General features: G+C 35.3%; 4 protein-coding genes across 6 annotated transcripts; 3 read left to right on the forward strand and 1 right to left on the reverse strand.

Moving 5' to 3' along the window:
• Nucleotides 1-344: 344 nt before the first annotated feature.
• LOC125848529 (dihydroceramide fatty acyl 2-hydroxylase FAH2-like) lies at nucleotides 345-6,136 on the forward strand. Its single transcript, XM_049528413.1, has 7 exons — nucleotides 345-545; nucleotides 2,362-2,431; nucleotides 3,901-3,993; nucleotides 4,191-4,387; nucleotides 4,496-4,601; nucleotides 5,151-5,297; nucleotides 5,717-6,136. The coding sequence occupies exons 2-7, from the start codon at nucleotides 2,381-2,383 to the stop codon at nucleotides 5,831-5,833; spliced, it is 711 nt and encodes a 236-aa protein (XP_049384370.1). The 5' UTR covers nucleotides 345-545; nucleotides 2,362-2,380; the 3' UTR covers nucleotides 5,834-6,136.
• Nucleotides 6,137-6,745: 609 nt separating this feature from the next.
• On the forward strand, nucleotides 6,746-8,216 carry LOC125849430 (uncharacterized). The gene has a single exon (XM_049529513.1). It carries the CDS (start codon nucleotides 7,034-7,036, stop codon nucleotides 8,054-8,056), a length of 1,023 nt encoding a protein of 340 aa, XP_049385470.1. The 5' UTR covers nucleotides 6,746-7,033; the 3' UTR covers nucleotides 8,057-8,216.
• A 3,525-nt stretch (nucleotides 8,217-11,741) lies between these two features.
• On the forward strand, nucleotides 11,742-21,904 carry LOC125847827 (small RNA 2'-O-methyltransferase-like). Of its 3 annotated transcripts, none has more exons than XM_049527532.1 (10): nucleotides 11,742-11,866; nucleotides 12,695-13,008; nucleotides 13,812-13,901; nucleotides 14,358-14,815; nucleotides 15,287-15,529; nucleotides 15,930-16,846; nucleotides 17,020-17,171; nucleotides 17,248-17,364; nucleotides 19,792-19,929; nucleotides 21,317-21,904. In XM_049527532.1, exons 2-10 carry the CDS (start codon nucleotides 12,736-12,738, stop codon nucleotides 21,740-21,742), a joined length of 2,814 nt encoding a protein of 937 aa, XP_049383489.1. In that variant the 5' UTR covers nucleotides 11,742-11,866; nucleotides 12,695-12,735; the 3' UTR covers nucleotides 21,743-21,904. The 3 variants fall into 3 exon arrangements, with proteins under 3 accessions (XP_049383489.1, XP_049383488.1, XP_049383491.1); XM_049527531.1 differs by having other exon boundaries at nucleotides 11,749-11,866; nucleotides 12,690-13,008; XM_049527534.1 differs by lacking the exon at nucleotides 11,742-11,866 and adding an exon at nucleotides 11,898-11,999.
• A 115-nt stretch (nucleotides 21,905-22,019) lies between these two features.
• On the reverse strand, nucleotides 22,020-24,812 carry LOC125847828 (protein NRT1/ PTR FAMILY 4.6-like). The gene is made up of 4 exons (XM_049527535.1): nucleotides 24,597-24,812; nucleotides 23,292-23,717; nucleotides 23,008-23,135; nucleotides 22,020-22,926 (listed from the first exon to the last, which is right to left on the reverse strand). Exons 1-4 carry the CDS (start codon nucleotides 24,810-24,812, stop codon nucleotides 22,020-22,022), a joined length of 1,677 nt encoding a protein of 558 aa, XP_049383492.1.
• Nucleotides 24,813-26,297: the final 1,485 nt, after the last annotated feature.

The following is a 26,297-nucleotide window of genomic DNA, read 5'->3' on the forward strand; positions in this document are numbered from 1 at the left end:
CAAAATCTAGTAATTAGATTCATAATATTATAAACTTGCGTGTATCTAAGTAATTAACTTTTAAATTAGTGAAAAATTTGTAAGTTGTTCTATTAAATTAGTCTTGAGATTATTTAATTCCTCATTTAAATTAAAATAATGAGAAATAATAGGTGACTTGATACAATAAGTAGTATCTTACAAGAGAGATCAGAAATTGATTCTCATATCTTCCTTTCGGTCAAGCATATTACATCGAACTTGTCTAGTGCGATTTATTGAAAAATTTAAAGTTGCTTAGTAATATATTGGAGGCACATACAGGATGGGTGAGTTGTGACCAGACTGGCAAGTGTTTGCCGTATTTTTACCCAATTGCCCCAAGACAAGTAATATGCGGTCGATATCTTTCAATATAAACTGAAGCAAAATAAGTAGAAAAGGTAAAGTAAACAGCTCCTAAAAACATTCAATCAACATCAGCAGTAAAGTGTTTTGTGGTCTGCACATAGAGAGACACCACTTAGGGATCCTTTCAATTGAGAAAAGAATCTGCATATTTCTATGTAAGTATTCTCTTTGTTATGGTTGGGTTTTGGCCATTTATGAAGTAGATCTCTGTTGTTAGAGTATTTGGGGTTTTGAGATTTATGTCTTTTTTATATCTGGTGGTGTGAATGTGCACTGTGGAACAAAAACAAATTGAATCTTTACATGTAAATTGAATTATTGAAGTTCATATATGTAAATTGAATCCAAGGTAGTGGTAAGGTATGCACCCTCCCAAAACCCCACTTGTGGGATTTCAATGGGTATGTTGTTGGTGTTGTAGATTTGTAAATTGAATTGTTGAAGTTCCTTATGTATCTACAAGGGTTTTGATGTAATTCATGATGTTTACCTGAAGAATTAAAGGCTTATAAATGTCATGACTGATCCAAGTATTTGATTTTAAGCAAGTTGCTTTTGTGTATTTTATGAATTGGGGTTCTAACATTATCAGATATATGGTGTGATTTAACTAATCAATTATGTTTTCTTTCTTGTTATCCTTTTTTTTTGGGTCAAAGGAACATAAAAATGACAGTTTGAAGGTGACTGGAGAATGTATGAATTTTCTCTGCCTGTACAAAGTAATTAGCAGTACTCTGCAAGTATATGTAGCTTCCTGATACATTCATCTCATGTTTGTAAAGGAGATCATTTTCAAGTATTCTTTTTCTCCCAATGTGCTAAGACTGATATACTGAAAAATTGATGCATTCTTCTATAAACTGAATGTTATGAAAATCAATTTCTTGTGTGCTTGAGGGAATTTTTTAAAAATAGTCTAGCCTGGTTTGATACTTTCTGCAATCTTTCTTTCTGTCTTGTTTATCTACAATTTATGGTTCCTCTGAAGCTCTTACCGTTGTTTCATTTGAACGAGAGCAACTTGATAAATAAAACCAGTTCACCTAAGCCATTTAAAAGATATTACTAGTAGTTAAGAACAGCAATGAAACAAGCAGAGTTGCACCATATTTTGCCGTTGTTTGACTATTCCACGGTAACTAATAACTTCCTCATTTCCCCTTTAAATTTTTTTAATTTTCCTATCGTATGTTAGTAAAACTTCAATCTAGTTGGAGCATTTTACTTTTACTTCGGGGACCACATATTTTGACATAATAAATCTCCACTCTTACTCTTGCTGCTTTCCTTGTCTAAATTTGACCTTTAAGTTTAGGAGGTAGATACTTTGGGAATAGGTCAAATGCTAAACAATAATATATGGACTTATCGCTTCTATTTTCTTGATTTTTACAATTTCATTTGATATCATATATAAGTTGTTTGATGTTTGCTTGATCAAATACACTTGTCTCATATAAAAAAGGAAATATGCATTGCACAGTTTACCAAAATTTTCCTGGATAATAGTTGCAATGAAGTAGGACTAGCTATTTTTGGTTGAGTTAGTAGTTCTCCAAGAGCACCCTGAAGTAAATATAACATGAAATCTTGTCTGGACTCAATCGTGGAGCTACTTAATTAGTTTAAGTGCCCAAAGAGATGGAATAACTCACCAAGCGCCAATATGTATTAACGAGTAAATTTTTATTTTATTTTTTTTATAAGGTAAAGGTTCATTGACTAAGTACCAAGAAGGTACCAAAACCAAAAGTTACAAAAGACTGCTGGGAATATTAACAAGTACATTTTTTAAAGATAAAATCATCAAATAGCACCTTGTGGGTGGCTATATGATCTGTCTTCTATTTTCTTTATTGGAACTGTTCTCATCTCAATAGGTGCTCTTGAACTTCCTATCAAATATTTCATGTAGAACCATATCTTAGCAGCCTTCTAACTACTTTCTGTTTCCTTTGCTATATCTAGCAATTAGCTGCTGTCCACTATGGTTGCACAAGGCTTCACTGTGGATTTAGATAAGCCACTTGTACACCAGGTAAAACTCTACAATCTACACCTTATATTTATTTTCTTCCGTCCTATTTTATTTGATACGTAACTTCGGAAGTCAATGGTTTTTTAACTACATTTCTTCTCAAATTTGTTAAAAATATTTTTAGTCCACCTAATAGTTGGGAGTTGGGACTATATTTAGCCACATTAATATGTTTACTCTTGGTCTTATGCTTTCTAGAAGTCTCTTAATCCAATTTCAAATATATATGCCACTACAAAATATAGAAACTTCTAGTAAGGATTCATATACCATACTCCATATCCCCAACTAGCTTAGGATTAAGGTGTAGTAGTAGTAGTTGTTGTGTAGTATTCTATTTGCTCCAATTACATGACACTCTTACCATTTGGGGCATTTCAAAATATTTGATGGAGTTCTACTGCTAAATATTATTCTCTATATTATTCTTAAAGTTGCAAGAATTTCAAACTCATTAACTATTTAGCTTTTCAACTCTCATATGATGCTTTCTCTATGAAACTCACTTTTTGGTCATTACTTCACTATTTTCCTCCACTCTCATTAATATAGTACACAGGCGAAATTGACATCCTAAACTCTGTATACAGTTAAGGAAGTGCATTCACTATAAAATGTGATGGAGGGTATTCTTATATGTAGTTTCTAAGAAGTTAATAAAATTAATGAAGCAGACCCTTCGGTGTGGCCTAGTGGTTTGGGCTTGGAACTTCCATGTTGGAGATCTCAAGTTCGAAACCCCTTGCCAGCGAAAGCAAGGGGTTTGCCTTCTGGGTCGAGCTCGTCGCACCGGGATTGCCTAGTGCGGGTTACCTCTCCTATGTGGTTTGTGAGCTATTGCATAAGAGCGGGGGTTTTACCCTGTGCACACCTAAAGGGTAGCGGCTGCGGATTTCCCTTGTCATCAAAAAGAATAAAAAAATGAAGCAGTGTCAAAATGTCTGCTGAAAAGTAGACCATTTGACTGTCATACTCCAAACTTTGTTTTTCTTTTTGGGATGGATGATGAATCTTTTATTTAGATCTGCACATGTGTCTGTAAGGTTTACCTTCTCTCCCTTGATCTTCTTTGCTGGCAATCATCAGGGTTTTTCATTATGTAATTAAGATTATTCCAGTACATACTAGCAGATACATTTGCCTTATCATTTCGTTTTGTTCCATAATGCATTTCTTTGTTCTACTTGTCAAAGTACACAGAAAATTAAAAAAAACAATGGCAGAAAAGAATAATATGTGGTGATGTATTTCCTTCTCATCATCTTTCAGATGGGAAATTATATATGGTTTTACTGTTGCAAGCACTTTTTCTTCTTCCTCTTTTTTTTTTGTTCGATAAAGTTTTTGCAAAGTCTTCTTTGTCATGTCTAACACGTTCCTTGGCCCAAATCTCTCTATTCTGACTGAAATTAGTAAATAAACCGTCTTATTACTGCTTGTATTTTTTGACTCCTCAAATGTGCTCTCAGGTTGGCCACCTTGGAGAAGCTTATCAAGAGTGGGTTCACCAGCCCATTGTCAGCAAGGAAGGTCCTCGATTTTTTGAAAGTGATTTTTGGGAGGTATAGTTACTGTTAGAATTATTCATTTTTCTTTTAGCTTGAATTTTCATTTTCCATACGTGTCTATGTAAGGCAAGATTGATATAAAACTAGCTAGAGTGTGTACCATACAAATACCCCACCCCACGTGAAATAATTCATTTTCACATCATCTCACTATGTACATAAGGTATTGATACCTTTAATTTGTGAAACAGTTTCTGACTCGCACAGTTTGGTGGGCAATTCCTACCATATGGCTTCCAGTTGTGTGCTATAGCATCTCCGTATCTATCCATATGGGTCGTACTGTTCCAGAGGTGGCACTGATGGTGGTTTTTGGCATTTTCATCTGGACACTGATGGAATACACTCTTCATCGTTTTCTTTTCCACATCAATACAAGGAGCTATTGGTTAGTGCTCTCTCTGTTCTTTTTTAGTAACCTGAGAAGGGAATGTTCTTTTAGCCCTCTGCTTCAGGTTCTTTATTCCTGTGTTCTTAAACTCATCTTTTGTTACAGGGGAAACACTATTCATTATCTTCTTCATGGCTGTCATCATAAGCATCCCATGGATGGTCTACGGCTGGTTTTTCCTCCTGCTGCAACGGCTATTCTCCTTGTACCAGTATGTTGGATTTAATATCTTAGCATCATTTTATATTTTAACCTGAGAACCTTTTTTTTTTGTAATTTCACACAAATCTAGAAGATCCCAGTTTCAAATGGTTAAAACCACTTTTCGTGAAATAAAAGATAATTACTCTCTCCATTCCTCGATTGTTGCTACATATGGTTTTCAGAGGTCAAGCAACGTATTGGCAAGGCCATTTTATCTGCCTAATAATTGAGGAAAAACACTAAAAAGAATTAAGCACTTGGAGGGTATACATCAGATATTACATGAAAATCCACTTGACAAATTCTAGTTTAATTTTGGAAAAGTCTACATGGCCATAGCAACTAAAGGAATATAATACTAGCCTACATCAACAGCTAGTCAAAGTTGGTAGTTCATATACAAAATGTTGAAGTTGAAAATCATAGGCTCTTATTATTTTCTTTCCCCAAATGACATTGATCACGACTATACTTATGCTGAATTTTGGGAGTGTGCTAAAGAACAATGATTATTTGCTTTTCCCACAACTTTTGATACTGTACTTTGTAATTGCAGTTCTGGAACTTGATCAAACTCCTGGCAACTCCCACTACTACTCCTGCTTTGTTTGGAGGCGGTTTATTGGGCTATGTTATGTATGATGTAACCCACTACTACTTGCATCACGGGCAACCAACAGTTGAAGTGCCTAAAAATCTTAAGGTAAGAGGATATGTTTGTTAACACCTCCCTAACTGCTTCATTGTGGTTTTTCAGTTAGTTTTTTGTGATGTCTCCTGACAGGTGTAATAATGTGTCAGTTTGAGAAGATGCTTTTTAGACCCTGCTGGTTTCTTTGTTTAACCTTTTCAACTACTAACAGGAGATTTGTTATACCATTGCAAATTATGTTTTCACTTGTGGTACTTGAGAGTTGAGACTATTGTTTCAGGTTATAGTTTGTGGTTCAATCCTGTCTTTAGGGTAATAAAGAAGCATCTACCTGGGGTTTATCGTGAGTTGGGGTTGGGGGGGTTGTGTTGAAGTGATATTTTCATCTCAATTTATGAATCTCGATAAGATGCAGTATTCTTAACATGTTCTATGATCCTAACTGGTGATCTTTTGCCCTTCTTTCACAGAAATATCACTTGAATCATCATTTTCGTATTCAGAACAAAGGTTTTGGTATCACCTCCTCCTTCTGGGACAAAGTCTTTGGAACGCTACCACATTCAAAATCAGCCAAGAACAGATGATTCCCTTTGGATAGGAGAATCACAGCACTAAGCAATTTTTATTAGAAGGGTTAGAATTATTATTTTTTCTTTGAAATCCAGTTCCAGTTTTTTCATTTTGCCACTATGTTCATGCTACAGTTTAATTGGAACCTGGCATTCCATCTTTGTGACAACTTGTGTAAGGGTTACGTAACCGTGCTGCGAAACATTGTGCTCATCAGTCCATCTAGGTTGTATTTATGTTTATGATTGGGCTGTATGTTGGCCATTTATTTGTACCTTGTACCAGTTTGGCAATTAGAAAAATTCTGTTTATGCATGGCAACAAATTCTCTTTTTTTTTTCTCTCTGTGTAGTAACTTGATTAACTGGATGTTAGAAAGGAAACAGAACTATTTTGTCTTCAAAAATAAAAAAAAGTATACTTGGAGGAGTGTGACAATTTACAAGTGGGAGTGCATCAATTCTAATTGTTTACACACACATCACAAATGTAATGGAATTATTTGAGCGTGGGATTATATTTTTTCATATCAAGCATGTGTATCATGAGGCATAATGTTGCTTCTAACCTAATCTTCTCTTTCCTCCTTCACATGAGAGAGAATACAAACACACGCTGTGAAAACAAAAGATATTTAATCCTCCCTCGTTTCAATTTGTCTGACCTACTTTCATTTTCAGTCCGTTTTAAAAAGAATGATTCTTTCCTTTTTTAATTTCAATTTTCCATGTGACATGTTTGATACTACAAAATTCAAAAGTATTCTTTATTTTCTTATATATTCTGTGTCAATTCAAAATAGGTCAATCAAATTGAAACGGAGGTGGAGAGTGTTGCCTGTAGGTACATTGAAAAGAAAAAAAGAGAAAAAGTTTTGGCACCATAGTAGGACCTCTAATTATAGTGTTTCTACTTTATGCTTCACAGCACCTTCCTCCATTGATTGAGAAGTTAAGCATGCCTAATTGAAACATCTCTTTAAATTCTCCTCTCTCCTTCCCTGTTTCTTCCAAAATAAATTTTTATTTTCAAATAGATACGCGTGACCAGACATAAATCTTAATTTCCATCTATATTATTGTCCAAGATCATGCCATGTTTCAACAGTCCAACACTATAATGTCTTGACCCTTGTTATATTCTTGCTTCTTGTCTCAGATACTAAATATTTAGAGGGAATTTTTATTGAGTCTGAATTTGGATTATCTTCAAATATGTCTTTCCCATGGAAGAAGTTGAAGAAGACAAGTATATCTCAATTGGTGAAGGACCATATTCATTCTCAATCTCCTTTCATGGTGGAGACTGGTTTCCCCTCTTCCCTTGTGGATCTTTTTGTCAAGAATCGTCGAAAGTTCATGAAATCCTCCAAGAAAAAGAGGGCTCCTCCAGTGGTGGCTGAACCCCCTTTAAGCTCTCTTTCGACTCCACCTTCCCCGGTATGTTGCATAACTGAGAGGTCTGAGTTAAAGGGGTGTCAGGAAAAAGATGAAAGATTTGATCTTGATGAAGTTGTTGATAAAACTATGGTGTTTATAGCGCTTCTGAAGGTCTTTCTGGTGGTGGTTTTGGTTTTAGGAACAAAGAAACTTGTAATGGGAATGACAATGTCAGCTTTCTTGTTGTACTTCTTTGAGTATTCGGGTAAACGCGTATATAGATGGATCATGCCTGTTGCAGGAGCACAAATGAGGAGTCTTTCGATGGTACAGCAGGGTTGGAGATCCTCTGGAGTCAAAATGGTTGAGTTAGAAGAAAAAGATTGCGTTTTTAAGACGCGATTACAGCAAGAAGAGTTAAGTTCCTCTGTGTCCAGTAGGTATGATAATCTGATACGTGAAGGAATAGACTCAACAGAAGAAGAATTGAGAAGTGACTTGTTGGAATCCAAGAGAAAGAAATCTCAAAAATCAAAGATCAAGAGATTTATCGCAAAGAAGTTCAGAAGGAAAACGATACCAATAAGCGAAAGTGATGTTAAAACTCAGGAAAAGGATAAACTTGATTGTCAAAAGAGCTCTGAGAAAGTGCTTGATGCAACCATTGTTAAGGTGTCTAGTATAGCCAGAAAAGAGCAGAGTTCAGCAAGTATTGACCTACTTTTGGTTGTTCTTGTTGGCCTTATCGGAGGCCGGATTTTCGCGCTTGTGTTTACAGTAACATGGTGCATGATGTCAAAACAAGTTTTGCTCAAAACTTTAGTTAGAATTTTTCAACTTATTTGTAGAAAGCTGTGAATTGCAGACCATTTAGATAGTTTAGTTTGCTTCTACTGAGAAGTGCTGCTTAAGCCTTGGCTGGAGATTTTTGTATTATGTCTTGTAAAGTTTCTGATACAAGAGATTATATTGCATTCAACAACTCCAAATTTTATATTTCCATCACTTAAGGCATTCATTTTTATTTTTTATTAAATTGCACAAGCATGTGTTAAAATAAAAATAATTTAGGTATTTTAGGAAAAAGAAAAGTTGGTTTTAATCCAGAGAGGAGGAAAAATTGAGTATTACAATGAATATACGTTGCTTAAGAACCATCGTCAATAAGCTGAAAATTTATCGAGTCAAACCAGATTTTATTCTTATATGTTTTCTTTAATTACATAAAGGGAGGAAGAGGGAAAGGGTCATGGCGAAAATGAACGAAAAGCAAGATAAGTGTGCTATTTTCAAATCGATCCATAAATAGCCTAATTTGTTCTGATAGATCGAAAGGAAGGGAATATTATGGTACTGATGGAGTTTAAACCTTCTACAGCCTAGATTTCATAAATGCTTGGAAAGTTGGTGCATTAACTTTTTTTTAAGATTTTTATTTGATGACTAATATTTATATAGGTTTCAAGTAATTCAAAACTTTATGTAGGGCTCAAATTTAAAATATTTTTGATTAATAATTAAGAAATCTTAATCATCTCGGTCAGGATTTAAATTAATGGGATCAGTAGCATTAAATTTATTGCCTTATGTGTTCGGATTTAATATTTTATCTTTTGATATCTTAAGAAGATTTTATTTTTAGAATCCGTATAAAAATCATGTGAATTAAATGAATCTTTAGGCAAAAGGCTACATCCATCCCCCATTACGCCCTATTTGATACACGAGTTCAGCGTAAATATTTATTTATAATGAATGTTTACACTTAAAGCAGATCATTTTAACCTTAGTTAACTAAAAAATAAGAAAGAAAATATGTCGAGTGGTCTAGTTTGACTTGGCACGAAGTTTTAGAAAATAAAGAAGACTTTTAATTTTGTGATCCTAAATTAAAGTTATGTAAAATGTACTAAATTGCCTTTTAATCTTGTGGTTTTAAACATGCAACGTGGAAAGCTGAAATTAAAATGTTACCAAAAAAGGAAAAAGATCATTCTTTTTTAAACGGAGGGAGTATCATATCATATATATATATATATATATAAAAGAACCATAGGCATGTCTACGTGGCGCCACCACAAACCAAGATTCCCTTTTAATTTATTTATTTCCAAAACTAACTCTCCCCTTTCATGAAAAGTTGCAACTTTTATGAAAAGTTGTGACTTTAATAAAAAGTTGTGACTTTTATGACAAGTTGTAACTTTAATGAAGAGTTGCGACTTTTATGAAAAGTTGTGACTTTTATGAAAGATTGAGACCTTTTTGAAGGGTTTCAACTTTTTCAAATAGTTGTGATCTTTCCGATAAGGCACAATAAACATTTGCTCATACTATCATTTGTTGTCTATAAATAGAGGGTTACGAAAATTCTGAACTTCTTCTTCTTCTTCTTCTTCTGCACAATTAAATATTTGTGTACTTTGCTCCTATTGAGTGGCTCACTGACACCATTGTTTTTGTATCAATACATTGGTGAATAGAATCATTTTATCATGAAGATCTATTCCTTTAAACCTCGGGTACTAGAGGACAATAATTTCCTTAAGGGGACACTATGCATTTAGTGACTCAATTTTTTCCTTTTCTTTTTTATTCTATTGTTACAAATCCTGACATATATTTTTACAGTCACTAATTTATGCTTATGTTATTAAGGATAAATGATGAGATGTTATCATTTTCATACATTATTTATGTTCCTTACTACGTAATCTTGTATGTAAGATAATATAGTGTTTTAGTTTTAATAACCAATATGTTTTAAGTATTATTTTATAAATTTCATGATATTAAATTTCCACACTAAGCGCGAATAATTTTACTAGTTAGTTATAATTAAGCAATAAACTTGTATATTGAAAGATATAGTGTAAATCATCATTATTCTTTAGTAAAAAACTATTTTTTTCCCAACGCGGCAAAACCATCTTTCCCCTCCAAGTGTTTGTCTAGGGAATAGATTTATTTCTAGAGAAAATAACATATTTAATCCTTGAATTATTGCTATATCTCAACTTTGGCCCATTTGTTATTGATCTAAGCACATTTAATTTTTAATCCGTAATTATATAAATAATAACTATTTAATGATTTTTAGACTTATATAAAACCCTCTTAAAAGAGCATTGAAGAAGAAAACATTAATGGATGAAATTTATTGTTATCGTGGTATTAAGCAATAACCTACTCAATAATTGAGTAGCATTATCATTAAATTCACATACAAAATTAGTCTTGATCAAAATGTAAAGATATAGGAGAAAGATTGTTTGAGCTATAATATTGCTTCATTGGTTCTTCAAATTACTTTAACCATCATTATCTCAAAAATTGTGGTGTGTGTGTGTGTGTGGGGGTGGNGGAGGAGTTAACCTAACAATGTCAACTTCAAGTTAGATTAAAGGACTAAAATTTCCTATTTTATTTAATTAAAAATTAAATGTGTTTAGAATAATGATATAAGAATTAAAATTGGATAACAATAACATAAATCAATGAAATTTCGCAAATCAAATATAGAAAGGTTATAATAAAAATGTATGTACGTACATTTTACCATTACCTCGTGAAGGTAGAGAGAGGTCTAGGACTAAAAGTGCTTTCTTCTTCTTCTTCTTCTTATTCTTCTCTTTTGTATTTACATATACCAATGAAATTTCACAAGTCGGATATGGAGATGATACAATGTAGCAGACCTTACCATTATCTCGTGAAAATAGATATGTTGTTTCCAAATGACCCTCACTCGAGTTCAACAAATCCAAATATAATGAACTAAAATTGGTATATAGCGATAATATTATACCAATTTTTCTAATTACTTGTCCATTTTGACAAATCATGAAAAAACAATTTTTTATTTATCTATTATACCCTCAATTAATTATTTTGAAAAATGTAGAACTTCTTGACAATCTTAAGTTTTTAATTCATCACTTCATAATTAATAGAGCTAAAATGGTAAATTCATAATGTCAAATTATTATTCGGGCGGGGATCTTGAAGGCTTCCTTGCCGCATGCAATGCGGGAAGGGGTTCCCTGTCTGGCCCCCACGAGCAGGAACATCAAAAATAATGGAAAGGCGAATACATGTACATGCTGTAACGACATATTCCAAAATACGTGATTCGATTTGATAGGCTGCCCGCAGAAAGGAAAGAGTTTACCAATCGCATAACAATTCATTCTTGTGTGTAGCGTCGTGGACCCATGTCTCCCGAACGAATTCAGAGGTTGTTTCTCTTAAGACGAAAACGTATGAGGTAATGCTTATTCTTCTCCTTGCCGATACTCATGAATAAGACAAGACTTTTCCTTATTTCCTATCAAAAACAAATAATTATTTTCTTAATAGGTCTGTAAATTTAAAAGTGAAAAAATAATTAGTAACAAAGGAATACTATTTTCTGTTCTTCTTTTTTCTCTATTGTATTTACACCATAGTCTATGAGTCCATCACATAAACCCAAAACCCCTAATAACTCCCATTATTATAATCTTTTCAAATTCCCAAAACCCCTCAACCTCCTTCTTCCTTTTTCTTTCCCCACAACAATCTTTCCTTTATTTGTACCCCTTTACCCCCACCCCCTACCCCTTCTTCAAACTTCACAATTTATGCATGTCACTAATCACATTTGTGTATCTACCTGGCGAGTATTAGGTACTATCTTCTTCACCCTTTCTTGATTTTTTGTTATCATTGCTAGTAATAGCTACTATCTTTCTTGGTTTCGTGTTGATGGGTGTTTGATTCTCACTTTGTAACCCTTCCTCTACCCCCAATTAATTTAAAGGTACAATCTTTTTTCAGCCATTCTTGATTCTCTGTTACTATTTTGCCTATCTTGTAAAGTAAGTCTTGTGGCCCTTTTTTTCTTTTTGAGGGTATCTTTCAAAGATAACCACTCAACCCACAAGCATAACTTTTTGTTTGTTGGTTCGTTCTGCGGATTCTTGAACTCTTGTCATCTGAGTGAGAACCCAGAAACTGATTTTGTTTTGTAGTGGTGAAAGAATGATTGGTTAATGTGTTGTTATAGATGTAATGGGTACTTTAGAAGCAGAGTTTTCGTTAATCATATAAGATCCCTGCTATAAATGCAGTGTGTTTTGATACTGTGTGTGTATGTATTCTATGGTTATTGCTTGGTGTAGAAAGGGTATATGTATTCCATGGTTTTTTTGTCTTGATAATGTTGTGTGTGGTGAAATTAAAAAAAGAATCTATTTTTGGACTCTGAACATGCTGCAGTCGAAAAGTCTAAACATGTTATGATTTCTCTAGTACCTGATTAGCTGTTGAATCAAATATTAACACGTGGATGGAGATTGGTTACTTCTCCTGTTTCTGGCTTATTGTCAATGGAATGAGTATTCAAATCTAATTAGGGAATTGTTGGTATTTACTAGATTACTGTGTTCTTGGCGTTAATATGCTTTATATATGATGCACGATGGAAATTAGTACTGAAACACTTTTTCAGTGTAGGAGTTGAATTGTAATAAGTATTCAATTCTCCTGGCAAAGCTATGGAAAATGGAAAAGGCCCAGCGAGTGGTCCAAAGAAATTGCCTTTCACGCCTAAGGCTATTATACACCAGAGATTTGGTACTAAAGCATGCTATACGGTCGAGGAAGTTCAAGAGGTCGTACAAAATGGATGTCCTGGTTTAGTGATCCCTCAGAGAGGTCCTTGCCTCTATCGCTGTTCTCTGCAACTTCCAGAATTTTCAGTAGTCTCTGAAGTCTTCAGAAGAAAGAAGGATGCCGAGCAATCTGCTGCTGAGAAGGCTATACAACAGGTTTATTCTTACTCTCTGCTCTTGAGCTATTTAAATATTTGACTGACAGGAGTGAGACTTCGCCATAGGAGGTGTGTTTTGGTGATGTCAATGTCATGTGATGGCCAGTGCTAGAATACTGTGTGTTTTGGAGCATTGTCTGACATTAAGGGTGTCCTGTATTAAATGTGTTCTTTTAGTTACTTATGCAATCCATTTTTTTGTCGACAGTGGTGATGTTGAAGTTGAAGTTGATTGACACTCTTTCTTATTTCCTTTGCATTCCATAGAATTAGTTTCTTGGAGTATCTCCTCGGATCAGATAGTTTTAAACGCTGCCTTTATTGTTGACTACCACAATGGCCTCACTGTTTGGGGATCTAGAATAGGTTTCAACTCAAGGAAACAACTTTTTACTTTCTCTTTTGCTGATAATTCAGGTTGTAGAATTCAACCAACTCTTTATCATAAATTCTTCATTTCACTTAAAGTTTATCTATGCTAAGCATGCACTTATGATGAGTACTGCAAATGAAGTGAGCAGTTGATGATTTTTTTTTCTCTCAGCTTGTCTCATAGATATTCAAATGTCTATGAGAAGGTCATCACTAGCTCATGCTTGTCACATAGATATTCAAATGTCTATGAGAAGTTCATCATTAGCTCATGTTTGTTGCTTATCTGGAATTCTGCATGCTCTTGTGATCAGTTTTAACATATGAAGTGGACAAGTTCTGATTTTTGTCACAGCATTGAATCTTAGATTTTCAAATGTCAATGACAAGCTAATGCATTGACCACTCGTGGTTGTTGTTTATCTGCAGCTAGGTATCCAGCCTAAAGAAGATAATCTCACTGTGGAGCAAGCATGGGATGAATTGGTTGGTCGACTATCATATTTGTTTTCAATTGAGGTATGCAACTCTATTCATGTAAAATGTGGTGATGCAATTTTTTTTGGGGAGTCGGCTGAATTATTACATAGTTTGACTAGCCATGGAGATCAAGTGAGAACTTTGACTTATATACATGTTTATCAGCATAAGAAAGTATCTAATGAAATTATAGAAACTTGTCTGTGAAGCTGGTTTCTAACAACCTACTATGTTTTATTAGCGTAGTTGGTAAATGACATGTTATGCATGCTAGAGGTTGTGAGATATCTAATGCTCATAAAGGTTTATTAATTTTTTTCTGTTGCATTTTCATTGAATATGATTACTGACTTATTTGTGTGAGTAGGATTAAATGATGTGAAAAGTTTGACTAATAGGATGTAGTTCATGAATGCAACTTCTCTGCAGCTAATGAACTACCTAACTGATGTTAATTTACGGTTCATTTTTTTCATTTCCGGTTGTTGATGAAAGTTCCTGCCTGCAATTCACCCGCTTAGTGGTCACTTCAGAGCAGCGTTGGCGAGAGAAGGTCACCTCAATGGATTTATTCCTCTGGTAGCTATTGCCACATTTGATGCAAAGATCAATAGCTTATGTAAACATATATCATCTGAAATAGAGTCAAATCCCTTGTTGGTGATGTCACTTATTATTGAAGCTGCAATGAGATTAGAAGATTCCCTCTTGGTCTCTGAAGAGAAGCTGTCATTGAAGAGGCTAACTCCACACCCTCCTGAGATTATACAATCTTTACTAAAGAATGAACCTAATTCCCCAGAGAACATTTCATTTGAAGCAATACGTATTCCATCTTCAGCAGAGAGGACTGTGGAACTTGTGATACTTAATGCCTCTTCTGGCAAGTATTACCTGGATGTTATTGCAAAGGAACTAGGGGTTAAGGATGCTTCTAAGGTTCTGATTTCAAGGTGAGAAAGAGTATACACAGAGCACTGTGCTAGTATCTTGTTTGGCCAGTAGAATGTTGTAATACAGTCTGCTTGATTTATAGCAATCAGAAGTTGATTTAAATGAGTTCAGTCTAAAAACCGTGAAGGTTGAACTGATCATTTTTAAATCCTGTATCGGACTATGCTTCTATCTAGAGCTTTCTAATAAATTGTATGGTTTCTTCTTCCATGCTGCTATGGTATATACTCTATGCATCTTGGAATTTATGTAGTTAAGCTAGACAACAATCTTGTATGACCAAAACTGAGAACATTCCCATAAATTGGTTATATATGGGGGATTGGAATTTTTTTTATGGTTGGTTCAACGTGAGCTGTAAGGTAGCTTTGCGGATATGTAAGAAAAGGCTTGATTAAATAAATAATTGTTTCCATTTGACTCAAGCATTTGCTATATCTTTCATGATGAACCCTTTTTATCTGTTACAGGACTATTGGCAAAGCTTCCTCAGAAACGAGGATGTACTTCTGTCCTTCAGAGTCTACACCAATTGGTTCATCATCAGAGTTATATATGAAACAAGCTAGTTCATTTAAAGGATATGTCAATACCATCGCGACTTACCTATCTGGTCAAGAAATATGTGGTGATGCAATTTTGGCGTCTGTAGGATACACTCGGAAATCTACTGATCTTTTTTATGAAGATTTATCCTTGCGTGCATATTACAGGTATGTCCGTAGCATCATTTTTGAGATTTTAGGCAGCGAAGTCTGGTTGAATCAAAACTTAGTCTGGCTTATTCTAAACCAGATTGACATGTAGGATATGTTTGAATTGTGATGGCTGTTGTAGTAAGTTTCCTCCCTTTGATCTGGGTGTGGTGAGCCAAATAATGGAGACAGCGGATTTGCATGATGAGTTTAGGGTGGCCAACACTCACCTGAAGTCACAATGTTGTACTTCAGGAATTTCTGTTCTTTCTTATTTTTGTGTTTGCCTTTTGGCTTCTTTATTTATCCGTGATGCTCAGTTTCTATTGTTGATTTTGCATAATTATTTCTTTCTTCTTTTTTCATGCATAGTAGTGGGGATCATTTTCTCTTTTCTCTTTTTTTTTTTCCTCTCAAGAGTACTTGCCAACAAGATACCCAGTGGAATTTACAAGTTGTCAAGAGAAGCAATACTTGCCGCAGAACTTCCCACTGCTTTCACAACAAGGAGCAATTGGAGGGGTTCTTTTCCAAGAGATATTCTTTGTACATTTTGCCGCCAGCATCGATTATCTGAACCTGTCTTTTCAAGCGATTCCATTGAACCTCTGCTGGATTTACCTGGACGTAAAAGATTGAGGGATACATCATCAGTTGAAAACGAAACTAATGAAGGGGGTCTTGCTGCTACTGCTGTAGCACAAGAAGGGTGTAATCTAGTTTACAGATGTACAGTGAAGATATACTCCAAGTGCCAGGAATTGATTCTGCTGTGTTCACCAAAGGAATCTTATAAGAAACAGATTGATGCAATTCATAGTACTGCCTTAAAAGTTCTCTCATGGTTGGATATATTTCTTGATAAAGTTGATATGTCTGTGGAAGAGATCACATCATCTGCAAAGGGATTTGATATTCTTATTTATCCTCAACAGTTTGTTAAGGAGTTCACATTATGTCAAACTTTGCCCAAATATCGGTGGGGCAGTGCAACACGAGAAGGAAGTTTCTTGTGTCCTAGCTACTCTAATGTACAGAATAACACACTTGAAGAAGAATTATCATCTGGAATGACTCCATCTAGTGGTTCTTTGGTGTGTGTGACTTACAAGATATATTTAGCCACGGAAAGGGAATGCATTATGGAACATCTTGAAGGGTCTGAAGAGTTTGAGTTTGAAATTGGCAGTGGAGCTGTATCGCCTGTTCTTGAAGCAGTTGTAACACAGATGTCCATTGACCAGTCTGCATGTTTTACTATGGAATTGCCTGCCAAAGAGATTGTTCTAGCAGTGGCTCATGATTCTGCAAATATCATTTCATTATTGTCTTCAGGTAAAGTGTGGCATCTGTGTCATTTTATTCTGATTAGTTTTGCCCTATTTGTATTGGTTTCTAATATAGAACATGCTTTCCGCTGATCACTTATCGTGTCCAATCCATTTAAAGTTTCTGATGTGTTCCTATAATCTAAAGTTCCCCCTCCTCTCTGGACTCTCTGGAGGCAGGTACTTGCTTAATGAAATGTGAAGTCACTTTGCTGCGTGTGACAGTACCCCTGGAGGATAGAATGGAACAGGCCTTATTCTCTCCCCCATTATCAAAACAACGCGTTGAATATGCGGTGCAGCACATTAGAGAATCTTGTGCTGCCTCTTTGGTATTAGCCTTTTCAAATGATTTTACAGTCTCTTTAGATATTTAAAGGGCTTGTTCTGATCTGTAGTCCATTGCAGGTTGATTTTGGATGTGGTTCTGGAAGTCTGCTGGAGTCTTTATTAGCTTATCAAACCTCTCTTGAGAAAATAGCAGGTGTTGATATTTCACAGAGAGCTCTTGCGCGTGCTGCAAAGGTCTGATGCATTCACAGCCCTTTGACACTGTTTTTTTTTTTTTTGATAAAGGTAACATTTGTATATCAATCATAAGCTCAAAGCTGGTATAAAAAATTTACATCATATCCTCCGTCCACACGTGTGTCGGGCATAAACAAAAGATAAAGAAAAGAAAGAAGAAAAAAGAGAACTATCCCTAGATCCTCCTTTCACCTTTATAAGGACCCTAGAATGTCTACAATAGCCACAGGGTCATCTATATACTCTGAACTACACCAATAGCAAAAAGTGATAATGCAGTTCATTTTAATTATCAAAATTCCTAGAATTCCTTTCTTTCCATATGATCCACCAAATTACAGCTGGGACAATTTTCCATCTACTCTTGTCTGTGCTGCCACTGCCCTCCATATTCCAGCTTTCTAGAGCCTGTCCTGTTCTCCCTGGAACAGTCCAACTTATACCTCTGAAGCTAGTAAACAAATTCCACAACTGCCTCTTGGGCACATTTGTATTCCCCTCTTCATAAGATTCTCTTGTGTAAGTACAACCTCTTTCACCACCAACCAAGTAAAAACTACCACTTTATATGGTATTTTAACCTTCCATATATGCTTCCAAGGCAGAAAGTTAACTTGGGATCCCATCTGATTCATATTTCTATATGCAGAACTAACAGTGAATGAACCTTTATTATGACATTTCCATTTAAGAGTGTCTTCTCCTTCCTTGAATCCTAAGAACTGATCAAGTGTTCCATAAAATTCAGCCAATCGTTCCACCTCCCAGTCTTGCATCAGTCTTCTGTAGGTAAGGTTCCATCCATGTTCAGACCAAACTTCATAAAGAGTCGACTCTTGTTGTTGGTTCAGGTGATGAATATCTGGGAACAAGCGTTTGAGGCTTCCATTCCCTAAGCAGTTATCTTCCCAAAACCTGATCTTCCTCCCATTGTTCACATTACATTCAGTTTTTGCATAGAAACCATGCCATCAGTTTCTAATTGATCTCCACAAACTGGTTCCATATGTGGATGTCACTTCCTTAGTCTTACAGGGTCCTTCCTTCCCATATTTGGCCTGGATCACCCTACCCCACAAAGATTGTTCTTCTAAAGGAAATCTCCACAACCACTTCATGAGAAGACTTTTGTTCTGCTTCCTAAGATTTTTGATTGCCAGTCCTCCCTGCTTCTTGGATAGTAGCAGTGTCTTCCATTCGACTAGGTGGGAAACCTTTATATTCCTTCTCACCGTGCCACAAAAAATTCCTTCTCAGAGCATCAATTCTTTCTTCCACCTTTGCTGGAAGGGGAAAAACTGACATTAAGTAACAGAGTTAATCAGCACTAATCTACCACCTCTTGATAAATATTGAGACTTCCACCTAGACAATCTTTTCTCACATCTTTCCACACTGCTTTTTTGCTATCCTAATCTCTCTGTAACTGTCCTATAACTAATTCTTTTACTGCATTTCTTTTTCTTGGCAATGATAATCAGAGCTTGTGCATTTTCTATCTTAACCGTGTAGGTTTGAAACTGAACCTGTTATTCAAGTGAGAAAATTCCGGAACTGCAATGGTCATCTTCTGTCAATCCAATATTAAGATATTATCTTGTGTCATCAACTAAATCCAATTTAGCCTATGATTTCAGTGTGACATTGTACCATTTGATAGTTAATGACATCATATTTGGATTGCCAAAGCTAGAAAGATGTTTCCTGGGCCAAAATGTCAAGGTCCCTTTACCTGTCAAAAGTATCTATATGACATATGTACACACTGAGGCATGTGTGTCTATTTCCTTGCTATATACCTATGTTCATGATATAGGTTTTCTATTTCCGTATTCTGGCGTTGGAAGCTCCGAAGTAGATAATATTCAATCTATGGTGGTATATGGTTATAGAGTCTGGGAAAATGGTTTCATGTAATGAATTGCATGGAAGTGAAAAAGATCTTTTCTCCTTTTTTTCTTTTTGGAATGGCAAGCAACTTCATACCACCATCAATATAGGGTTGTTTTTAGACTATCAGAACCGTTAAACTAATGAGGTCAAAAATGTCAGCTCAAGATGCTAAGAAATTTCTGAAGATCTTAAAAAAACTGCTCCAATTAACTTCTAAATTTTTTGCACTGATGGAGCATAGTTCTATACTTTTCTGTCTTACCACATGCAGAATGTATATGATGTAGATAGCTTTTAGGATTTCCTCAGTTATCTCTCGAATTAGTCTAGGTGGGAACTGACTTTTTGTAAGGTTCCTGGATATGGATACTGATACACTTTTTAGAACCTGATGTGACCCACTGCAACGTGTGTTTTTGTTTATATAAAATGTTAATCATCAAAAGAAGGCCCATCACATGCATTGCCGGTGCCAAATTATTATTTAGACTTTTATTTATGCTTTCACCTAAGATTATTCTTAACTTCCAGATACTTCATTCAAAACTCAATGGAAATATAGAAGCTGAACAACCAATCAACAGTATCAAGTCTGCAATACTATATGATGGTTCGATTTTGACTTGTGATTCTCGGTTGTGTGGATATGATATTGCAACCTGCTTGGAGGTAATCAGTTTCTCTTCTATTGATTGTTACATAGCTTTTAAGATTTTTACTGATTTTTTTTTTCTTTAAAAAAATCAACTTCCAGACATTTCTAGTTTCATGAAATATTTGTGTAAAAATGCTGATGAACTTTATATCCATCCCCAAAATGAAGTCTATGACTGGTTATATGTACAGTATTTTTCATTGAAGCAACTGAGTTGATCAGTGGACTCTGTGATATGATCTGTCAACTTGATCGCTGTAGATGGTTTAGTGTGTTAGATATGATGTACTCATGTATTAGTATTTGAGGTCAGAAGGTAGATATTCTGGAGCAGTAAACAATATGTGATCTGAAGTGTTTATTCAGAGAAAGCTGTTTTCTGAACCTTGCCAGACTGGTATAAGTGGCATCTTCAAAAATTCTATGTATTTGATTTGTAGCAGAGAGCAGACTGATTTTTCTGCTTCCTTGACATATGAAACTGGCAGAGATATGGCACATTCATTCGCCAACCAGAAGAGTACAGAGCTTAGCACTCATTATGAGGGAGGAAGGGAGGGAGGGGAAATTAGAAACTGAGTTTTCATTATGGGTTGCTAGATCATAGTGCTGGCAGATTTCTTCAATATTTCTACTCCTATGTGATGACTATATTGGAGCGGGTGGTTCTTATCGTTATGATTGGTTCAATTTAATCCATTTTAGTTTCACTGTGAATAATGATGTGATGATATTTTCTAGCGGTTTATTAGTGTCTATCCACTTAAACACATAATCTCTAAGTTTGAAGAAATTAGTCTTGCTAGGGAGGTGAGTGATGCATCAATGATGCTTTCAACGTTCTTTATTGGCACTTATGTTGTCCCAATTAAGTGTGAATTTTGGTGCATTCTGCTCCGTATTTTTCCTTTCGTTACTTATTTCTCTTTATTTTTTGATATATGGACCAATCTCCTCATGGTAAATAGACTTGGATGTTATTCTTTGCTTTCAGCTTTCGTGTAGCTAATATTTTGATGAATTTTATATGGTTTACACAAGATTATTTATTTGTCCAACATTTAATGTGTCTCTTTTCTTATTTGTGTTTATCTATGTTATATATGTATCTGATAGTCTATTGAACAGAGGTTTCCACTTCAAGTGGTCTTGCCTTTCCGTATGTGTTTATATGATCCTAAGTTGAGCCATCTCATAGAGGTTTCCACTTCAAGTGGTCTTGCCTTTCCATATGTGTCTATATGATCCTAAGTTGAGCCATCTCATCAGCTTAAGTGGTTAAATGAAACTTTGCTTTTTCTGCAGTATATATTTTTGGGTTGTCTTTTCTTTCTTCCATAAAATCTTTAAAGCATTAACACATTTTTTATCGTGAAATCTGGGCATTTTGATCAACTATAGGTGATTGAACACATGGAGGAACATGACGCATGTTCATTTGGGGATATTGTTCTCAGTTCATTTTGCCCACAGATTCTTATAGTCTCCACTCCCAATTATGAATACAATGTGATTCTCCAGAAATCTACTCCCCAATACCAGGACGATGACCCAGATGAGAAGAGCCAGCAGCAGTCATGCAAATTCCGCAATCACGATCACAAGTTCGAGTGGACTAGACAGCAATTCTGTCAATGGGCATCTAAGCTAGCTTTAAGGCATAATTATGATGTTGAGTTCAGTGGTGTTGGGGGAGAGCCTAACAAAGAACCAGGATTTGCCTCCCAAATTGCTGTTTTTAGAAGAAACGATAGCAGTCCCGTGAATGCAGATTTTACTGAACACTATGATGTTATATGGGAATGGAGTAGTAGCAATAATTCATGATCTTAACTGTAGATGCTTTCAAACACACTCATTTTTGCTGCATTTTGGTTAGTGATGTGGACTCCAGAAGCTATTGAAATTCCCTTTTAACTAGACTAGGTTTGCTTCACAATTTTCTTTTGCTTATACCAAGTGCCGACTGTTGTGGGAAATCATACTTTGTATTCCTTACCTAAATGTGCTTGAAATGTCTAGTTGCAAGATGCAAAATTATATTAATTGTTTAGAAAGGTACAATACTCTTTAACACTTGACTTGAAAGTTTTATACTTGAACTTTAGTTTTGTTCCATTTTTCTTTCACCTTCACTTGTAGAGATGGCCTGTTGTGAGGTCATACTCATAGTTACAGACAAATCTGGTTGAAGAAGTTTCTGTTCATCGATAGGACCATCCTTTTTGTACTTGTACCAGTTGGCCCAAAAGACATAGTTACCAAAGTTGAGCAAGCTAAGGATTGCTAGGAACCAATAGAAAAGCTCGATGTGGTTCTTGTTCATGTCTCTCCCTTGAAGCCATCCTTGCTTGTTTGAAGTGAGCTTTGAAGTGATTGAGTTGATGAGCTCGACAAAAGCTGAGCTCAAGTAGTAGCCAATGGAGAGTGACAGAAATGAGAAAGACGTGGAGAGAGATCTCATCCCAGCTGGAGCCTCGCTGTAGAAGAATTCCATCAGTCCAACGAGTGTGAACATGTCTGCTATCCCAAAGATTGCATAATGAAAGGAGAGCCAGAAGAGGCTGGTGAGATGGTTGTGGTTGTTGAACTCATTCTTCCTCTTCACTTCCACGGCTCCTGCAATGGCCATGGAGATAGCTGAGAGGACGAGCCCAACCCCGACCCTCTGGAGGTGTGTTATGCCAGTTGGGTGGCCAGTGATCTTCCTCATTACAGGAACAAAGAGGAACTCATAGATGGGAATGAGAACGGACATGAATACAAGAGGAATGACCGGAATTGAAGCAGCAGGTACGTCAAACTTGCCAAGGCTAGGATCCATTAGAGTCCCTTGTTGTATTGAGATTGTTTGTAGCTGTGCCAAACATGTGTTCATGATGATAGTACTCAAGAGGATCGGCATCATCCTGGTAAGGATTTTCACTTCCTCCACCTGAGTAACAGTACAGAGTCTCCATTTTCCTTGCTTTTTGGTGCCCTCTGTTTGAACTGCAGCTTTGTCTAGTACACTGTCCATGATTAACATGACAACATAAGATCAACATAAACATGAAAACCTTTTGATCTTGCATTGAACATTAAACACTTGCCTGAATTGTTGGGTATGTGGAAGGCGCTGTTCGGTTAAAGGAGAAACATTTCTGTCCTGCATCTCATATAGTTTATGCTTATCAGTTGGTAGTTGCACAGACCAATTTCGAGCTGCTGCTACCAAAACCTGCACAAATGCAGCTTTGCTTGATTGAGACCTAGCATTAAGGGTGTCACAATGATATACGAGACGAATAGAGAAAAACTCATGATTGAACTGCGTGTCCAGTCAAACTATTGTCACATAAATTGAACGGAGAGAAAGTAATAGTATATCCCTCACCTGTAAAACTCTAAGCAGGGGACTTTCACCAGGAACTCTCACTCTATAAAAAGGCTTCCCCATTGAAACTATACAGAGACCAGCAAAACAGCAAACAATGGAGATAATAAACCCTTTATCCCATCCAACATTTGTATTGACCCAAACCACAATAGTAACTCCAATGGATGCTCCAATAGTTATGCTTAACAAGAACCAGTTGAAGAAACTGGAAATGTTCTTGCTGCTCTGTTTCGGGTCGTCCTGTTCAAATTGATCGGCACCTAATGCCGGAATACAGCCCCGAATTCCCCCTGCTCCCAATGCCGTTAAGTAAACTGAAGTGTATAGCAGCAGTGCCTTTCCGCCATGAACGCAAGTTGATTCTCCACAGGGCTGTGGTTGAAGTTTTTGGAAGTGGGATTGGAATATCAATAGTAAGTATCCCTGTGAAATAACAAGGCGATTACTATTAAACTTTTCGTAGGCGTTTGACCATAAGATTTGGGAGCTTAGTTTCAAATCAACATTTGTTTATAAAAAAAAAAGACCCATAATTTAAAATTTTGCAAAAATAGACTCATGCTCGATGTGAAGAGATTGATTATTCGTGACCAGAGGCGGACCTAGAGGTTGCTGAGGGGGTTCACCTGAACCCCCTCGGCAAAAAATCACGTTGTATATTTAAGGTATTTTTAAGAATTTTTATCTCTATATATTTGATTTTGAACCTCTTAAATGTAATATTAGAGATTGGTTTAGTGGTTGAGGCGTTCAAAACTCACATTGAGCTTCCAAGATCAAATTTTAGGCGCTACTCTTTTTTTTTCGAACCCCCTTAGTGGAAATCCTGGATTTGCCACTGTTCATGATTGTACTATGTGGGAGAATTCGTGATTTATTAATTTGGCGCATTAGGATATCTCAATGGCCGATACTTTGTTTATGAATTATGAATTTGTTCATTAGGTAAGATTTTATAAGAGTTGGGAAGTTTTGATGGTTTTCATGTTTATAAAGAAAAATTTCAGTGTCAGAGTCAGAATTTTTCACTAAGGAGGTTAAATCGAAAGAAGTAGACACAAAAACTAGCCGAAGGAAGTTCAATATTTACGTATAAACATAAAATAGTATAATTTTCCATTGAAGGGGGTTTGGTCATAAGTGGGCTTCGCCTCTCAAAAAAATACAATTTCACAAATCTAAATTACATATTCAAACAAAATTTCAACTTCAAATCATGTTTGAACGATCCTTAATGTCTCTAGATTTGCATCCCATGCAACTAATATACTACAAAATATACTGATGAAAATGTAATTTTACCAATAATTGGAAGATGCCAAAGAGCAAGGTAGTGTTGAGACGAGTCATATATGCATCTGAAATGAAGCCTCCCAAAATAGTGAGCAAGAAAGCAGTACCCAAAAAGTTTGTTGTATTAGTTGCTGCACCAGCTAAATCAAAATGCATAACTGATGCAAAATATACAACAAAACTTATCATATTTGCCACAAATCCTATGTTATCCAACAACATCATTCCTGCAAAATCACATCAAATTAAGTGTGTTATCGTAGAAAATATTTTCTAGTGTTTGGTTTCCCAAAGGTAAAATTATGTACCAAATATGAAGAAAGTGGGGGTAAAGCCTCCTTGTCGATGATTCTTTATGGGGATATAAGCGGTCTCTCTTACACTTTCATCCGATCCCTACAAAAAAACGCATTACAAATTTTATCAGAGTTGTATTTTACTAAACTAACTTTATCTGAATCTTTTTTTTTTATTAACAAAACTTACCATTGTGAAGACTGATTAGCACTCAGTTGTTCGATAGATAATGCAAGATGCACTAAATAATATAGTAGTTTAGAGAGGTTGTAAAATATGTCTATTATATATAGTTATAGTAATAACTATAAAGAGTGAAAATGTATCTTTTTAATTGAGCTTGGGGTGGAGCTAGATGGAGTCTAGGGGTTAGGGTCGATAGAAAATTTATATTATTATTTATATATGGTTATAATTATTTCATACGTAAATATAGTAGATGTTGAAATTCCTTTGGTTTGTTCGTGTGGTTACTTTTCATATTTTGAAATTTGAATCATTTTAGTGAAAATTCTGACTCCGCGTAATAGAATAATAACCAATCAAATTGAATCTTCTGCCGTTTTTAGGTTTTCAACCAAGGATATAAGGACAAATACAAAATATGTAATTACAAAAGTTATAAACCGGCCTTTAATACAATTAAAAGAAATTCAACAAAACTATTCATGATTCTATATAAATAAACTCCCCCCNNNCCCCCCCCCCCCCCCCCCCGGTCAATTTCTTTAGAGTTTTCGAGTAGAGGTGGAGCTGGAATTTTGAATTTATGAATTTTAAATTTTTAAAAACACGGTCTATTAGATTTTTTATGAATTATTTACACATATTAAGTGGTGTTTTTGATAAAAATAAATGCATAATTTGAATCAAAAGTTATTAGATTCTGTCGAACCAGTAGGGGAAATTCTAGACCGCTGAAAAAGGCTGCGATTCATTTTTTCATTGTCTATGATTATGTGATTTTATGAATATTAATTTGATCCATGATGTTAGTGTCACGTATTTTTGTTTTTTGAATTGCATGTTTGTCCATGAAATTAAATCGAATGAGGTGTCAAGAAAGATACAGGAATATTTTTATTTTAATTTGGAAAACGATACTATAAAATAATGCAGCAGCAAGTTGGAAAAAAAGGGTGAAAAATTGACTTATAATATTACTATAAAATAGGTATGGCCTGTATTAGACAGTTAGGTAAGTGATTCAAACTTTAAATTTTGAACTGTGAATTCAGCCATAAAAGCTTTAAGTTTTCAGAAGGTTTAAGTTTTATTCAAAACTAATAAAATTATTCGCGTTGCGCGCGGAAATTTAATATCACAGAATTTATAAAATACTCCCTCCATTCCATATTAACTTAAGCTTTGAGCCCTTTTCCATTTTTCAAATTAACTTAAGTTTTCAATCTT

The sequence above is a fragment of the Solanum stenotomum genome, chromosome 12 (assembly GCF_019186545.1).
Source record: "Solanum stenotomum isolate F172 chromosome 12, ASM1918654v1, whole genome shotgun sequence".
Lineage (NCBI taxonomy): Eukaryota > Viridiplantae > Streptophyta > Magnoliopsida > Solanales > Solanaceae > Solanum > Solanum stenotomum.

Bases quoted from the DNA above. Each gene is read 5' to 3' on its own strand.
- LOC125849430 (XM_049529513.1), top strand. From the start codon at position 7,034: ATGTCTTTCCCATGGAAGAAGTTGAAGAAGACAAGTATATCTCAATTG.
- LOC125847828 (XM_049527535.1), bottom strand. From the start codon at position 24,812: ATGATGTTGTTGGATAACATAGGATTTGTGGCAAATATGATAAGTTTT. The intron at 23,136-23,291 runs GTGAGGGATATA...GCATTTGTGCAG, and splicing joins CCCTGCTTAGAGTTTTACAG to GTTTTGGTAGCAGCAGCTCG. The intron at 22,927-23,007 runs GCAAGTGTTTAA...AATCATGGACAG, and splicing joins CCACATACCCAACAATTCAG to TGTACTAGACAAAGCTGCAG.
- LOC125848529 (XM_049528413.1), top strand. From the start codon at position 2,381: ATGGTTGCACAAGGCTTCACTGTGGATTTAGATAAGCCACTTGTACAC. The intron at 4,602-5,150 runs GTATGTTGGATT...TTGTAATTGCAG, and splicing joins CGGCTATTCTCCTTGTACCA to TTCTGGAACTTGATCAAACT. The intron at 5,298-5,716 runs GTAAGAGGATAT...CTTCTTTCACAG, and splicing joins AAGTGCCTAAAAATCTTAAG to AAATATCACTTGAATCATCA.
- LOC125847827 (XM_049527532.1), top strand. From the start codon at position 12,736: ATGGAAAATGGAAAAGGCCCAGCGAGTGGTCCAAAGAAATTGCCTTTC. The intron at 15,530-15,929 runs GTATGTCCGTAG...TTTCCTCTCAAG, and splicing joins TCCTTGCGTGCATATTACAG to AGTACTTGCCAACAAGATAC. The intron at 17,365-19,791 runs GTCTGATGCATT...CTTAACTTCCAG, and splicing joins CTCTTGCGCGTGCTGCAAAG to ATACTTCATTCAAAACTCAA.